This window comes from Ascaphus truei, chromosome 2 (assembly GCF_040206685.1).
Source record: "Ascaphus truei isolate aAscTru1 chromosome 2, aAscTru1.hap1, whole genome shotgun sequence".
NCBI classification, from domain to species: domain Eukaryota; kingdom Metazoa; phylum Chordata; class Amphibia; order Anura; family Ascaphidae; genus Ascaphus; species Ascaphus truei.
This window is the reverse complement of record NC_134484.1, coordinates 181,462,375-181,480,434: the sequence shown is the minus strand read 5'-3', so window position 1 is coordinate 181,480,434 and position 18,060 is coordinate 181,462,375. Positions and strand designations below refer to the sequence as shown.

Below are 18,060 nucleotides of genomic sequence, written 5' to 3'. Positions count from 1 at the left end.
TCACTTTATCTCCCTGTGCCTCAGGCCCCAAAAACATAGATTGTAAGCTCCACGGGGCAGGGACCTGTGCCTGCAAAATGTCTCTGTAAAGCGCTATGTAAAACTAGCAGCGCTATACTTGCTATTATTATTAGTATTATTAAGTCACTCGAAAGACCACTATCGAGCAGCAGCACTTCTTTCTTGGCATCTGGTCTGCCCTCATTCATCTGCCAACATTGGCCCTTTGTATACATATCTTACTGTTGGGTGCAGCTATCAGTAGTTTAACATTCATGGTAAGCAGGGCAGGCTGGGAATAATGCAGGGCACGGTGCAGAGTGGTGCGGGGCCTACCTTGTCCTTCGCCATGTCTTTCTGCAGGGTCGTATCATGGTACCGCGACGTCAAATAGTGTCACATTGCCATGACAACGGGACGTCATGTGGCGTCACGTTGTCACGGCAACGGGGCACCCTGTGGTGCCATAGCAACGTGACGCCGCATGGTGTCACGATGTCACGTGATGTCCCGTTGTCATGGCACCACCTGCAGGAAGAGATGGTAAAGGAGAAGGTAAGAGCGTTACCGAGGCCCTGCACTCTCCCCCGGCAACCAGTTTAATTGTTGTGGGAAGAGTGCGGGGCCTTTCTAACCGCAGGGCTCGGTGCACAGGCTATAAAGCTTGAGAAGAGCTAAGCTATCTTCATAAGAATGGGGCTAACATCTTCTCTAGCACAGGCAAGCAGCTTCTTAGCATTTTGAATATTGAATAAGGACCACAGAGACGGGTGAAATAACCTACGAGGGATAATTAAACAGGGAATATCATTTCTAAACCTTCTTAATGTGGGACACCAGCTTTTGGAACAACAAAAAAAAACAACACCCCAGGCAAGAGTCTAGAAGCAGAAATATCTGTGTTTGGAGTACGATTCTTTACTGCGAGTAGCAAAGTGATTCTCTAAACCGATGTACAGTAACTGGTTAGGGACAGATTTAACTTGGCCATAAATCTGTTTTTTGCCTTTCGCACGGCCATACAGTAAATAGAAAATTAGCATTAGTATTATACGTGAAAGATTCCCTTTTGGAGACCATGGGCAGCTTCATGAGGCCTTGACTTTCTATCGTCCCCAAGCGTCACCTACCAAAAGTCAGATTCCAGGCTGTTCAGCACAAATATTAATCATTCATTCACTGTAGTTCAGAAAAGTACAGCACAGCAAATTTACACAGAGGGGGGAAAAACATCAAAAGGAGACAGTTTGTATTCTAAAAAACAAAGAAAATATAATGTACCAAATGACAATATTGCCGAATATAAATTATATTTTTGTACAGTAAACAGCAAAACACTACAGTAGGATTACTCTATCAAATACAAAGAAACAAAACAAATGATGTAAGAGCAGCAGCTTTTCATTAAGGTCCTAGGTAACAGACTCTTTCAATGCTGTGCTAAATGGGGGGAAAGGGTACAGCAGGTCATTCATGTACAAATTCATATTTCTTGCTTTAGAAAATTCCAACAGCTTTCAGACATCTATACAAACATTAATATGAATTAATGGCAAGAATACATCCACTACAGCAAGTAATTACTTGAAGAGACCAGAGCTGCATTTTGCTAGTGGTTAAAGTATATATATATATTTTAATATCTGTCTAGAAAAGGATAGTGCAAATATGTGCAACTTCAGTGCCAGGGGAGCAATTATTTACAAGGTGCCCCAAGATTTACTACTGCTGCTATGTTGTCTTATATTGAATGCGTCTTCCCTCCACAGAAGTAACCGCCTCATTTCCTGGTCTCACTGTGGTAATACTGCTGAAGTAGTCAAACTGCTTTGTAGGATAAGAGTAAGTAAGCTTAGTAAGTGCAAGATGAGTGTATCTGGCTGTCAGCGTTGCAGATATGGAAGGCAACGAGAATAAAAGCAGAGAGATATTCAATTCATTAACTAAAACAGAAGTTCATCTTTGGGGAGGGGTGGGAAATCCATGTCCATAAGAACTGTTAAACAGTTGCATCCTCCCAAAACCCTATATAATTGAAGGCTATGTAGAAAGCGTAATCCTGTTTTGAAATAAAGCTCCAGTAACTCCAGCTTCACCTCACTGGGCTGGTTGCCAGCATCACAATTACTGCCAACCTGACCCCATCACACTATTATGAGAGTTCAGGTTAGTTTCTTGTTTTCTATCGGCAATCCCATTGCATTCTGGCTACAAATAACTGTGCACTTACAGTATGTGGTAAATGGAAGCCTAGAGAACCTAGACCGGCTTAGAATGTCGTAACTGTGCTAATAACAACGAGGAGGCACATGGATTGTAGACACAAGGTCAACAGAAGATGTTGAAGCCAGTTAATCTGTGCTGTATACTGTATGTAACCACTCCAGTCTCACAAAGCTTTGGGTGGGTCACAACAGTTGCCTATACATTCATGCTATACAGTAACAGTAGGATTAGAGGAAAGTAATAAGAGTATACATTTCACCTCCGAACATGAAATGCTGCCAAAGGGGCTATAATGCACTGCCCTATGTTGCTGCCCCATCTGGTAGAGTTAAAAGAGCAAATAAATAAGGCAGTGTGGTGCTCATTCAGTAGCTACTATCATTTATATGGCCATGTTACAACTCTACCCAGTACAAAAAACATGATACAATGATATCGGCAGACATTTCTGCTTAACACAGGTTCTTTGGTAAATAAGAAACAGCATACTGGAACTTATTTTGTACAGATATGTATATCCTGTTTATTTGTTTTTTAATAAAATATTTTTTTCCCCTCGATTTTAAAATATAGCTCCCAAGTCATCATGTAAGAAATAGACCAGTACCTGTCATCTATCTACATAATTACCTTTAATCGTGCTTTTAGTGTGCACCACACAACCTGCCTACAAGGCAGACAAATGAATGAATTGATTGCGTTAAAAACGGTTAGAACGATGTCCTGGACTCCACCAAGTAAGCACTCGAGAAGGACAAATTAAAACTGTACAGCTGTACAAAAATAGTGTGTTTCTTTTTCCAACCCATACGGATTTCCACACAAGAGATGTGTAGTAAGTGCAAATATTGCATTTTAGTTAATCCAGGATTTCCTGTTCTCTTGTTTCCTAGAAAAAGCAGATGCTGCTTCATTCCCAGACTGGTAGATTGCTGCCTCTCCTGACGTGCGAGCTGGGGATTCTCGGAGAGTAGCACTATTGTGCTTCTCTGCGGTTGAGGATGGCTGAGTTCGTGACGTTCCGGTATTGCCTCTCTTTGTTGATCCAAGTGCTTTTGAGAGCCGGCTGGGACGGACAAACACGCCATACTTTGGCTTGCAGCAGAAGTACTCCTTGCCTTTCACCGTCCCGTTGTGCTTGCCTTAAATGCAAATAACATACAACATTAATTCTGTTATATTATTCTTGTCTCGTTTACTTCTATACCCTGTTCCTGTCCAGTCAGTGCTCCCATTACGTGTGTGTGTGTGTGTGTATGTATGTATGTATGTATGTATATATATGTATATATATATATGCATATATATATATATATACATACATATATACATACATACACGTGTGTGTGTATGTATATATATATAATCGTGGCTCCGCTGAGTCTGGTGTCCTGTGTAACTCCTGGGGAACTCCCTTGGCTCTGCCTCCCTCAAAATTGAGTCCGCCGGCAATGCAAACGGTTGAAGATAGGTTCCACCTCCAGGATACTCCTCCAGATCAGCTGAAAGCCTCCTTGTCTGATGTTGTGCAGCAGCAACAATAATACAAGTGACAACCCTACGAGTTTCTTCAGCTAGATGCTGATTTCATCAGGGGACTCCTGATGAAGGAGAGGAGGCTGATCTGGAGGAGTATCCTGGAGGTGGAACCTATCTTCAACCGTTTGCATTGCCGGAGGACTCGATTTGGAGGTAGGCAGAGCCAAGGGAGTTCCCCAGGAGTTACACAGGACACCAGACTCAGTGGAGCCACGTCCTAGGAGCATGAGTTTTACTCATAAACGGCTTTAACACATCGGATGTTTGTGAGTGTGCACTTTAAATTTTTCAGAGAAATAAACCACCCCATTGGCTTTACACTAGGAGCGGGCGCTTGTTTTCTTTTGTTTTTCTTAGGTTTTGCTTTGAAGATTTGATTGTATCTGTGGATCAAGCAGCCAGTCTCCTGAGTACAGCCTGGGGGTAGACTTACAAGATTCATTTGATCACTATAAGCTTTTATGCCAAGTTTTCTGGGCATTTTATTATTTTTATTTATTGATTTTGTTATATACTGTACTGTATTTAGTTTTATTGGCTTAGCAGTAGATTTATTATGTTTTATGCAGTTTTTATTATTATAGCTACCCATAGTTCTATTTCCAGCTTAGTATACCTCTCACAGGGTTAATAGATATTCTATTTAGTTACCATATATAATTAATAGATTCAACATCCCAATATTGTTATTTAAGATTGATCTGACCTAGGCGTCATCCTAATTTTTTCGTGTTATTGATATATATATATATATTTCTAGCTTAGAAACATGAAAATCAGCGCTAATTATCTCGACAGTGAATTCTAAAAATAAAAAATAAATCATAAAAATAAATTAGTGATAAAGTGCAATAGTTCACCAAAGGGTATATTATATTAGCACAATATAAACAAGCACACACACACACATACATATGGAGAGATGTCCTGTAATGGGACCAAAAACATTGTCATAATTAGTGATGTAGCGGGTACCCGGAAATTACCCGGTACCCGGTGCTTTTTCAGCTACCCGTAAATTACCCGGATTGGGCCGCAGCGGGCTGGAACCGGCGCTGGGTAATTTCAGAGCAGCTGAAAACGTTTAGACTTACCTGTAGCCGGTGGCGAAGGGTGAGGAAGACCGCTGTGGAGGGTGAGGAGGACCCCGGCGACATCGTGGGAGCAGCAGAAGATGTCCTTGTTGAGCCGGTGGGAGCAGCGGAACACAGGACAGCTGATGCTGTGGGAGCCGAGGAACCATGTGACCGCAGCAGGAACGTTCCTATTTTACAGCCAGCTCCTCCCCGGCTGTCCAATAGGAACGCTCCTGCTCCGGTCACATGGTTCCCCGGCTCCCACCGGCATCAGCTGTGTGCTGTATTCCCGCTGCTCCCACAGGCTCAACAAGGACGTCTTCTGCTGCCACCGCCCCAGGGTGTCTGCTCCCACTATGCCGCCGCGATCCTCCTCACCCTCCGAAGCGGTCTTCCTCACCCTCAGCCGCCTGCAGGTAAGTCTATGCTACCTGGCCGGGTACCTGCTACCCGGCCTGGCAAAATGTCTCATTTAGCCTGGGTAAAAGGTACCCGTTATCCAGTATAATTTAGGACTCGGTACAACACTAGTCGTAATAAAGGTTTTTCATTTGTATATGTTCCTGTGAGTGCCTGTCTTCATGTATTTCGTATACTGTATGCTTCCGGTGCACCCAGGCAGTTTGGCCAAAGTTATGTGCGTCCCTTCCTTTATGCCAGGCCTGCACAACATACAGCCCACGGGCCGCATGCGGCCCGCCTGGACTCACTGTGCGGCCCGCGGGGTCCGGCGTTCTCCGTCTTCTCTCCGGAACATTCTACTGTTTCCCCTGCCGGTCCTGAAAAAAAAGGCCGCGCGGCGTCAAATGATGCTATGTGACGTCACGCAGCGCCCCATTGCATGACGCCATGGTATCCCGTTGCCATGGCAACGCGGTGTTATTTGACGGCGCACAGCCATTTTTTTCAGGACCTGCAGGGGAAACAGTAGAATTTTCCGGGGAGAAGACGGGGAACGCCGCACCACGCTGCAGACCGCGCCGCAGGTAAGAGTTGTGAGGGGGTAGGTATTTGGTTTTCATAAAGGGACGGTGGGCCTCTTGGTATATGATTTAATCCCTGTAAATAAACCCCTGCATAGAAAATACAGTGTTTCCAGCCTTAAATTGGGATAAAAGAAACTGCAACGTGGTGTGGGCATCACAATATAAATATATTTATAGCCGGCACTCCAATTGTTGCATATCCCATATCAAATAAATAAACACACAATACCGTTCGCACGGGAATCAGCAAACAGCACTCAGGTTTGAAAATAGGGTAGTGGACCCTGAGGAAGGTCCTGTTTGTGGGGCCGAAATGTTGTTGATTTGTGTCTTATCTACAATATATATTTTCACATTTTCAAACCTGAGTGCTATCTGCTGATTCCCATGCGAACGGTATATTTTGTGTCTCTGTCTCTCTGTCTCTCTGTCTCTCTCTCTCTCTCTCTCTCTCTCTCTCTCTCTCTCTCTCTCTCTCTCTCTCTCTCTCTCTCTCTCTCTCTCTCTCTCTCTCTCTCTCTCTCTCTCTCTCTCTCTCTCTCTCTCTCTCTCTCTCTCTCTCTCTCTCTCTCTCTCTCTCTCTCTCTCTCTCTCTCTCTCTCTCTCTCTCTCTCTCTCTCTCTCTCTCTCTCTCTCTCTCTCTCTCTCTCTCTCTCTCTCTCTCTCTCTATATATATATATATATATGAATCCAATGCACAGTTTGCACACTATTTGCAAGTAAATAAGTTTTGGTGCTTATCCCATAAAGCAATAACAGACCATACAATACCGGTTGCAACATGACATCAAGGGACAGCATGCAGGTTAGTAAATCATAAATTTTCTATATTTGATATAATATATAATATAGAAAATGTATGATTTACTTACCTGCGTGCTGTCTTTTGATGTTGTGTTGCAACCGGTATCGTATGATATATATCTATATATAGATATATATATATCTACATATAGATATATATATCTATATATAGATATATATCTATATGTATATATATAAAGTTGTGTGAAAAAGAAAGTACATCCTCTTTGTTATTATGTCCTGATATGTAAAACCATATAATTCAAAGAGGGTGTACAGTACTTTCTTTTTCACACAACTGTATGTATATATATATATATATATATATATATATATATATATATATATATAAGTTCTTCAGTATTAGGTGATGCCTTTTTTATTGGACTAACAATTTATGTCATAGGACAAGCTTTCGAGAGTTATCCTCTCTTCTTCAGGTCAAGCAATACTGATATACAAAGGTTTCAATGGCTAAAACAGTGTAGAGAGGAAAAAAAAAATACAGCAGATATTTACTGTAGATAAGGTAGGGTGTTAAATGTGTTTGAAGCCAGGGAGTTAAATGTGTTTGAAGCCAGGGAACAGTGTCAAAGAAAGGTAGGGAGGGGTAGGGATACAGGGGGGGAGAGAGAAAGTGTGGATAAGAATAGAGGCAAGCAGGATAATTACAAGCTATTTTGATAGGGTGTGAGAAAACCCATGTCCGCATTAAGTCCTTTGGTTTTGGTGTCAAAGAGTCTTATCATTCTGAGTTCAAATGTTTTTATATATATATATATATATATATATATATATAGACCATACGATACCGGTTGCAACACGACATCAAGGGACAGCACGCAGGTAAGTAAATCATAAATTTTCTACATTTGATATATATATATATATACATACAGTTGTGTGAAAAAGAAAGTACACCCTCTTTGAATTCTATGGTTTTACATATCAGGACATAATAACAATCATCTGTTCCTTAGCAGGTCTTAAAATGAGGTAAATGCAACCTCAGATGAACAACAACACATGACATATTACACCGTGTCATGATTTATTTAACAAAAATAAAGCCAAAATGGAGAAGCCATGTGTGAAAAACTAAGTACACCCTTACTGCTTCCATAGTAATTAAGATGCTAAGTAGCAGACAAGTGCTGCTAATCAAATGCCCTTGATTAATTAGTCATCAGCCAGTGTGTCCACCTCTATAAAAGCCGAAGTTTTAGCAGTTTGCTGGTCTGGAGCATTCAGGTGTGTGTTAACACAATGCCAAGGAGGAAAGACATCAGCAATGATCTTAGAGAAGCAATTGTTGCTGCCCATCATCTGGGAAGGGTTATAAGGCCATTTCCAAACAATTTAAAGTCCATTATTCTACAGTGAGAAAGATTATTAAAAAGTGGAAAACATTCAAGACGGTTGCCAATCTTCCCAGGAGTGGACGTCCCAGCAAATTCACCCCAAGGTCAGACCGTGCAATGCTCAGAGAAATTGCAAAAAAAAACAAGAGTTACATCTCAGACTCCACAGGCCTCAGTTAGCATGTTAAATGTTAAAGTTCATGACAGTACAATTAGAAAAAGACTGAACAAGTATGGTTTGTTTGGAAGTGTTGCCAGGAGACAGCTTAGGTTTGCAAAGTTGTATCTGAACAAACCACAAGACTTCTGGAACAATGTCCTTTGGACAGACGAGACCAAAGTGGAGATGTTTGGCCATAATGCACAGCGCCACATTTGGCGAAAACCAAACACAGCATATCAGCAAAAACACCTCATACCAACAGTCAAGCACAGTGGTGGAGGGGTAATGATTTGGGCTTGTTTTGCAGCCACATGGCCTGGGAACCTTGCAGTCATTGAGTCGACCATGAACTCCTCTGTATACCAAAATATTCTAGAGTCAAATGTGAGGCCATCTGTCTGACAGCTAAAGCTTGGCCGAAATTGGGGCATGCAACAGAACAATGATCCCAAGCACACCAGCAAATCTACAACAGAATGGCTGAAAAAGAAAATAATCAAGGTGTTGCAATGGCCCAGTCAAAGTTCACCCTCAACCCGATTGAAATGCTGTGGCTGGACCTTAAGAGAGCTGTGCATAAACAAATGCCCACAAACCTCAATGAACTGAAGCAACGTTGTAAAGAAGAGTGGGCCAAAATTCCTCCACAACGATGTGAGAGACTGATAAAGTCATACAGAAAATGATTACTTCACATTATTGCTGCTAAAGGTGGTTCTACAAGCTATTGAATCATAAGGTGTACTTAGTTTTTCACACATGGCTTCTCCATTTTGGCTTTATTTGTGTTAAATAAATCATGTCACAGTGTAATATGTCATGTGTTGTTGTTCATCTGAGGTTGCATTTACCTAATTTTTAGACCTGCTAAGGAACAGATGATTGTTATTGTTTATGTGTCTTTTTCAATACAAAAACTTGTGATCAAACTTACCAGAGTGCTGTCTCCTGATCTCGTGCTTCAAACGGTATCGTATTGTTTATTATTGCTTTATGGGACAAGCACCCAATTTTTCTACTTGCAAGTGGAGTGCCGGCTGCTTCTGTGGATTCTATATATTACTTGTGAGCACATTGACATGTCTTAAACAGGTCTGCAGCCCTGCTTTTCGCCATTATCACCTAGCATACAGTGCTCCACTGCTGCAAGGGATTCTGAGAAATGACATGCAAATGAGCACACAGTGTATATATATATATATATATATATATATATATATATATATATATATACACACAAATGCATACATACAGGTTTGCTAGGTTAACTCTCAATGCCACAAGTAACAGGTTCTATGTCTCTCAAACCATTTAAGCTGAGCGAGCCAATTGCTGGCCCCTCCAGCAGGGAAGATAAAACGGAAATGATGTTTGATCATCGGCGATTAATCACCAGGAAGTTACTAAGACAAACATTTTCTATATTCTTACCTAACTGAACATTAAGTTCAACTCCAACCCATATGCCACGCGAAAAGTCTACTCTGCCAATATACCGCACAGTTCCAAACTTGCTGTCCCCAATGCATACTTGATCTCCCAGTGCTAGTAGGCATGGGGCGGTGTGGGAAGGGTTATCTTCACAGTCTGAAACATCCAGATAATTCCTACCAAGCAAACTGTCTTCAGAAGAGTGAGCATGAGGTTCATTGAATAAGGCAGAATCTCTCATGCACTTTGAGTACTGATAATCATCTTCCATGGTCAGGTCCGACGTGTCATAAGGGATGTTTGATGTGTCTGACCTGCAGTCCCCAAAATCGTTCCCATGTTTCTCCCCATTGGAAGAATAAACCTGTGAACCTTCATGGTGCTCAAAGTCTTTCCCATCTTCCACCCCCATGAATTCTGTGAATGAGTGGTCTTCTAAAACATCACAGGTGTGCTCCACAGCGACTTCACAGGGCAAGAAGCTGATAGAGTTTGCTTTGTTACTGTGGCTTGGGAAAGAACAGGAGCCACTTCTACAAAGGACAGCAGCAACTTTTTCAGTGGTGCAATATGGCACTTTATCAAAGGCACTTTTTTCTGTGAGAGGTGATGGGCTGGGGGTATTTTTTGAACAGTTCCTGTCTAGATCCGTGAATTCCTTGTGTGAGCTAGGTCTGTAGTCCTGTGTACAATGGTGCCCTGGAATGTCTCGGCAATCCATATCCCTTGCTTGAGTGGATAACTGATCCATGCTTTCGCTGGAGGGCGCCAGTATGTCAGAAAGTGTCGCGTTAGAAGCGCTATGGGAAAAATAGCCACTAGTGATACTGCTGGTGGTGGGGCTCCGTGACACTTCTTTTTCCAGGGCGCGGGAGCAAATAAAGTCTGTTTTGGAGGATATCCAGTCCCTGCTGTCCAGGTTGGCATTGTAAACACTGAAGTCGGCAAACTCCTCAGGAACATACGGTCCGAAACTGTGAAAACTGGACGAGCGGATCCCCTTCTTGCCAGCTCCCTCAAATTCACTCTCTTCTTCTTCAGACTCCTGTAAAAGCAATGCGCAATGTGAGGAAATGTAAATATTAAAGAAGAACATAATGTAACCCAAGCCATCTCATTTACTTTGCATTGATAATGATTCAACCGATGATTCCATTCATTGAAAATAAATGTGTGTGTTCTACTGTAAACCCTCTTTCACCAAAAGCACATTTAGCATAAGGGTTGATGACATGTCCTTCAACACAAACTGCTACGCATAGCTGAAGTATATCAAATATATTTGAATTCTAATGACAATTAGGTCTCGTTTAATTGCAATGACAAAGGATGCAGTTTGAACATATTTTAAGTATTGGGGAGGATTCTAATGCCTTGAATAGCAATGACAATCATCTTTAACCCTCACCATATACTGATGGGGCGGCCGTTATTCGAACGGATCTCGAATTGGAAGTCGATATAATCCCTTAATTCTCCCCGGTTTTGGCGCGTTATTTTTAAAGAAATGACCGCGGCGCATTAGATGCACAAAGCAGGGACCCCTGCTGTGTGAATGCTACCGGCGTCTGCCTTTGTGTAATAGACGCGCAGAAAGAGAGTCTGAATCAGTCACTCTAACTGCGCGCCTCTCACTGGCGATCGCGGTTTTTTTTTAATTAAAATTCTAAAATTACAGTTTTGTAGCAGGGGGTCTCCGGAGCTGAACCGCATTGATTTCAGGTCCGGGGACCTCCTACTTCCCGAGTTACAGGCCCCGTTTTGGGGTGCCAGTACACCCGCCATGTTAAAATCCTGTGGGATCGAATCTAAACAATGCAGAGGGATACCGGCACCCCATAACAGGGCCTGTATTTCGGGAAGTAAGGGGTCCCCAAGGCTGAAATCAACTTTGTTTAGCTCGGAAGACCCCCTGCTCCCCCACACTACTTTCAAACAACCCCCCCCCATAAAAAATCATTACCTTAGCGGGTAGTTGCTAAGGTAATGAAGCTGCTTACATTTTATTGTTATTCATAGTGTGCGTGAGCATGGGGTCTTCCGAGCTAAACAAAGTTGATTTCAGCCTTGGGGACCCCCTACTTCCCGAGATACAGGCCCTGTTATGGGGTGCCGGTATCCCTCTGCATTGTTAAGATTCGATCCCACAGGATTTTAACATGGCGGGTGTACCAGCACCCCATAACGGGGCCTGTAACTTGGGAAGTAGGGGGTCCCCGGACCTGAAATCAATGTGGCACAACTCCGGAGACCCCCTGCTACAAAACTGTAATTTTAGAATTTTAATAAAACCCTCACGATCGCCTGTGAGAGGCGCGCAGTTAGAGTGACTGATTCAGACTCTCTTTCTGCGCGTCTATTACACAAAGGCAGACGCCGGTAGCATTCACACAGCAGGGGTCCCTGCTTTGTGCAACAAATGCGCCGCGGTCATTTCTTTAAACACAGCGAATTTTGTCCCCGTTGTGATCACGGTTTCCCGCAAAAATTACCACGTGAAGTGTTCGCATAACGGCCGCCCCATCAGTATCACATGTGCATGTGCTAATCTGAGTTCACCTCATGATAGCCTTGTGTACTGTATCTTCAAACAGAGACCTAGAAAGGAGAGCACATGAGCGTATAATTTACCAGCAAATAGACACTACAGCTATGTAAGGTTGCAATGATATAGCGTCACTTTATATTGGCAGCATTTCTGTAACTGCTTTAAAGTACATACTGTATGGTTAGGGCCAAGAGCGTGACACTTAACCAGTAACGTATGTTAGACTGGGTTTCACAAATATATTGCAGACTAGAACCATAGTCATAGTGTATAAAGCTAAGTTTAGTTTGTTAGCTAAGTAGCTGAATAGTGAGTCTTTATTTTACAAAAGCAGGATTATAAAGTCACCGAAATGTTCTTCTTGTTCTTCTCTGCTGTTGATTGTCCCCATTCTGACCAGAATACCACTAGTGAGAGCAATACATGGAGTACTCAATGTGTTTGAGCAAGTAATAGATACGGTAGGTGTACAGTACATGGTATCTCACAGAATGAAGATGCTTGAAGCCTGGTGCCGCTATTTGCTCATATGATTCTATTTACAAGACTACCTACTCTGTCATTTAGTTGAAGGTGATGTTTCATGCAATGTTTTGTCCACTTAGCATCCAATATGTATAATATGTCCGATGTATACTGTACGATTACAAGGAACAAGGCAGCCTTTCTAATTACTGGCAGATGCAGCATTCCACAATGCTGTAAACACTGCTCTAACACTAGAAATGTTACATTGTTATGCTGGCATTCCTTAAAAGCTGCGGCATACATGGTTGCAAAATGATAAATGCAGTGGTAAGACAGACAGAAGGATAGAGAACACGGACAATTGTTTCCCGTGCACCTGCTTCACAACCATTTGTCAACACACCCACAGACCAGAAACAAACACACACTTACAATCGTATCTTCATGAATGTTATGGTTTTCTACTGGCATGCAGCTGGCATTAGGTCCTGAGGGCACAGCAGTGCCAGTGCTATGTGCCTGCGGTGAAGGCATGCTCTGCAAGGGTTAAGACACATAACACATCACAAAAACAATAACATGACACAGACTGACTGAGTGAGTGAAATGTTAAACCCATGCAAGTGATAAAAAATAAATAAATAACAGGTGATACATGCAAACTTTTACCAGTCTGAATTAGCAACTTAATACAAATACATGCAACATAAATGGAACATGGTGTAATCGCTAACTAGAATGTTATCATAGAAAATGGAGCCGTTTTTGCATGTAAACCAATAGTGTATCAAACACGGCAAAACTTTCCTTCTCTCTGTTCTGGAAACGTTTTTCTCTTGGGATATGCCACATAAATAGATTTGTTTGTTTTTTAATATATCCCATGCAGTTTAATCCTCATGGTAGCTGTCACATTTTTTTTCCGTGCACCCAGGTACACAGTATCCATGTCACGGAGTGCAATTTCTAAACATACATAGTTTTACACTAGTAACATTTATGTTAACGCAGCAGGAGTGTCTTATACAATGTGGTCATATAAACCACAACAATATGGCCCTGTGGGAAAGGGCAGACAGGATGTGTTCAGACAGCTGCATTGTGGCTTGCAGTACTTGGGGTTTTTATATAAACCGCAGTAAGAACTGGGCATGAGGATTCTCTCATTTGTGAAATTAAATATACTAATATGCTGTTGGTCGTTTACTTGAAGGGGTAAGTGTTGGCACTGCTGCCTTTAAGTCATTATTTACAATATTAGGATTGAAAGGGAGCCAACTGGAAAAAAAAACAGTATTTCTACACTCAGTTCTGGACCACATAAGTAGTGTGTACAAAAGTGGTGTTGGCTCGGTTTGGATACCAGACAAAAAGGGCTCTGCTGGTAATGGATACTATCATAATACTGCCATCCTTTTTCTTTCTACTTCTCCTTGGCTACTGATACTCGGCAGGACTTCCCAGTGGGAGGTTTACCTAAAACTAAGCCCCCCAGTTTGAATAATTTCCTTTACTGGTGCCAATGGCTGGTTATTCCATGAGTTCAGAACAGAGCTGTTTTCCCACGAAAACCAGGGGTTGGATTTGTTTTTTCTGAACACACTCTGTGCTCCTTTTATACAAATTCTGTCAGGGCCCACGTAAGCAGTCCCACCAATCCCCTTACTAACTAATACACAATGGATGGGGGCTCTTTCACAACCAGACACAAGACATTTATTCATGGAAATGTCCAGCTATGGTCCACTGACTACACATCATGGCCACTCACCCTTTTAAACGCACCAACATAATCTTCATCACAATAGAAAACAGTCTAATGCCAGATAGGCATGTAGCATAAAACATAGGTGGCCCTACACCATAGGTTGTGAGAGCGTATCCCTGTGCTGGAGAAGATTTTTGTCGCGTTAATAAGAAAGGAGATAAAAACATCTCCAGCAGTAGGAATATGGGCAAAAGTAACACTGCATCTGTAAATCATTACCGAGATTAATGATCCGGCCTAACTCACAAATGATATCGGGCTCTATCCAAGGCTTCAGATGCTTACAGATGTCATTTGTATTGTGACGCAAACATTCATATCCAGAGGGCCCAAGCTCTTTTCTCTAAAGTCATGAGCGACTGAACACAAACGCCAGCCTATATGTTCCTCTGAATAAAAATGCATAAACCAAGAGCACACACTACAGATCTCACATGCCCACACTGCCTCATCTCTTCTGTTCAGGAGGTGATAGCTTCATTAATTTTTAGATGCTAGGCTTGGGAGTACTTTGTATCCCGTAGCTATTTCTCTTCCTATTGAAAGTGCCACACACGTGCTGGGTCCTTTGTAGGTGTATGTAATAGAACTCTGCGCAGCTATTTGATTCTGACTTCAAAGATGTCCATCAATTGCAAGAAGTCGTATGTGGTTTGGTAAATAAGAAACAGATAATAATGTCCATCCCATGCTTATGCTATGACACACCACCAGGAGGAGCCAATGGCAATGTAATGTGACAGTCGGGAAGCATACTCCTCACATAATATTATTATGATGTAGCGATGAAGAGGACCCTCACTCCGATTTAGAGACCGTGTACAGACACATGCTCCCCATCACAACACAGCAAAGAAGTGCGCAAAGCACATTTGCCCTTCGTAGCAGGTAGATGCTCAGTGCAACTGTACAGTAAGCTTCCACTGGCCCCACTTTATGTCTTGCCACATAACAATTTCAACACAGCCGCCCCCCACTAGCCTTGCCTGACATTTCCCTATGTGGCTCTTGTGATGCAGCTATGCTAAACACGTTTATTGCACTGTATTTACTGTATAGTCAGCAAAAAAACAGAACCTTAAACTGAATAATGATGCCCCCTTTATATCCTACGACAAAAATGCATCACTAACAACAGGTAAAACACTGACTATCAAACCACACTGCAACTTAAGTTTCTAACATACAATGATACAGACTGTAGAACGTTAGGCAGGAATTGAAACGTGTGGGTGATAAGGAGATGATCAATATGAACATGGACGATAATGGTAGTGCAATATAAAAAGACTGACCTGGCCAAGCATGCTGGAAAGGAATTTCTTAGTTAAATACAACGTTTGTTATGATTTGACAAAAGACCCTGCAAAGGAACATTAGCACTGTACCTCCTGGCTGAGGAGCGGCTGGGTTTCAATGGGTTTCTTTCTTTTATGCTCCTCTCTCACAGGCATTAAAGGCTTGAAGAACTTGGGTGTCTGAGGAGAGAATGGTTTGAATGGACTTGCCATTGAAGCATGAGGGCTCTCTGGAGCACCGCCTAGGAGGAGGAAAGAAGCCCGTCATTTACTGCATTTGTCACATGGTTAACAAGTAGCATGGCATCTCACTTTAATCACTTCCATCAACCACGTTTGATTGCTTTAATCAACCAAGAAGTTGAATATCTGGAGGATACTGGAGGAGGTCACAGTGTCCGGAAGTGGCTCAGGAGATCTGTGTGAGACTTGTGGATGCACTCTTGATTGTACACTTATTTGAAATGTGAACCTGGAGTCGTCTTTTTTTTGTGACAGCAGCACTCCTTGGGGGTTTCAATCAAGGGAAAAAAACAGGTTTTTAAGTGCTTATTTCTAAGAGTTTTCAAATTAGGACCGAAAGCAGAATATTTTAATCGCTTAATTGCCAGAGGAGTCTGCACTGCAGTGCGGTGAAGAGGTTAAGCTTTATCAGATCTGGGAAGTCAATGAAGCTTTAAATAGGCAGAAAAGGCATATACATATATGTAATAAGTGATGTATTAGTAAAAGATTAATTTCATAAAGACTCTCACCATTCCTTCTGGGTGAATCACTCGGTTGACTTCCATAGCATGATACATCCTTATAACTGGAGGAGCAGTCAGATACATCTAACTGGCTTTCCGACCAGCCCTAGGAAAGGAAAGAGCGTGCTTCATTAATACTGGAGACAAGTCAAAGGTTTGCAGATCTGCAGAACCCACTATGTAAGAAATTCATTTATATGGAGATTTCTCCTTAGCCTCATAATGTACTGGGCCACAGCCAATGTTGGCATTGCATAAATAACAATATCTGGTGTATGTTTCAGCAAATACACAAATGCAATGTGTTAGTCAGATAAATACACCAACAATACTTCTTAAAATAAACTATAAATGGTTGTGTGCTTGTGTAGACAACACATTTATTGAACATTTAGAGCAGTGTTTCCCAACTCCAGTCCTCGGGAACCCCAACAGGTCAGGTCTTAAGAATATCCCTGCTCCAGCACAGGTGGCTCAGTCAAAATGACTGAGCTGCTGATTGACCCACCTGTGCTGGAGCAGGGATATCCTTAAGACCTGACCTAATGGGGTTCTCTGAGGACTGGAGTTGGGAAACACTGATTTAGAGGTTCACCCAGGTTTCTTCTTCAGGTTTACCCTAAACCAGCCAGTAAAGTTATCAGATACATCCCATTCCTTTGGCTATGGGCTTTGTTGACCATTGTGACCTGTGTCTATCATACCTTGTCATCTTCTTCGCAGCCAGAGAGGTCAAGGCGGCTAGTAGACACCTAGAAGGAGAAAATAAATAATACATTAGAACATTTGATATGGCTTCAAAAACATCAACAGATGTAGTAGCCACATTGGTCTCTTATTTCCTTTGAACAATAACAAGAGGGGAAATAAAGTGACAGCCATTTAATACATTTTATAGGACTTACAAATAGCATACAGTATGCAAGTACTTTAATCTCATAGGGCTATTCTTATGTGACATTGCAAGGATCAAAAAGCTTTTGTACTGCGGAGGGTTATTCTAATAAAAATGTATTAAATCCTCAATCTTCTATTTCATTGTTTTTATTTTTTTTTAATTTTTATTTGTTCACAGAAAATAAGAGATCAATAAGTCTACTCGGGTTTTAAATGAATTCCCCGTCATCTTGAGCCCCCACAATGTTTGCTTACACGAGGGGTGCGCAAACTTTTTAATTCGCGCCCCTGCCCTCTTAACTGCTCTCCGGCATCTTCTCGTCTCTGCGATGTTGCGTTGTCATGGCGACGCGCCCATCAGAAGATGCAGGAGAGGAGAAGCCGGAGAGAAGGTAAGAGGCAGTTACAGAGACCCTGCGCTCTCCCACGGCAATCAGTTTAAATGTCGTGGGGAAGAGCGCTGGGCCTCGGTGAGCACGGGGCTCGGTTCGGCGCCCCCCTCAGAACATTTCACACACCCCTGGCTTACACAATGGAGCATATTACCAGGTACACATCTTCACCCCATTAGCAGAACCGTGTTGGGATAAACAGGAGCCCTAACATAAGCAGAAGAGACGGCCCTTACGTTTTGCATGTTGGGTGTGCTGATGCTCCTCCGTATGTGCCTAGTCTTGCTTGATATGGCTTCCTTAACGGTGACAGCCTGTGTGCAGACAGTACGGAAAGAGAAATGTTTCTGTTA

The 18,060-nt window shown here is 42.3% G+C and overlaps 1 protein-coding gene across 7 annotated transcripts in view; it reads right to left on the bottom strand.

Moving 5' to 3' along the window:
- Positions 1-1,385: 1,385 nt before the first annotated feature.
- The window catches only part of KIF13A (kinesin family member 13A), a 206,805-nt gene continuing 190,130 nt past the window's right edge, over positions 1,386-18,060 (bottom strand). For 4 of the 7 annotated variants that reach the window (XM_075585633.1, XM_075585634.1, XM_075585636.1 and 1 more), the window contains 7 exons: positions 17,944-18,021; positions 17,123-17,170; positions 16,425-16,524; positions 15,760-15,911; positions 13,036-13,140; positions 9,588-10,632; positions 1,386-3,368 (listed from right to left, as the gene is read on the bottom strand). In XM_075585633.1, coding sequence (XP_075441748.1) covers positions 3,082-3,368; positions 9,588-10,632; positions 13,036-13,140; positions 15,760-15,911; positions 16,425-16,524; positions 17,123-17,170; positions 17,944-18,021 — 1,815 coding nt within the window. In that variant the 3' untranslated portion in view covers positions 1,386-3,081. The remainder of the gene's footprint in view (positions 3,369-9,587; positions 10,633-13,035; positions 13,141-15,759; positions 15,912-16,424; positions 16,525-17,122; positions 17,171-17,943; positions 18,022-18,060) is intronic. The other 3 variants (XM_075585635.1, XM_075585638.1, XM_075585639.1) reach the window with 1 other exon arrangement.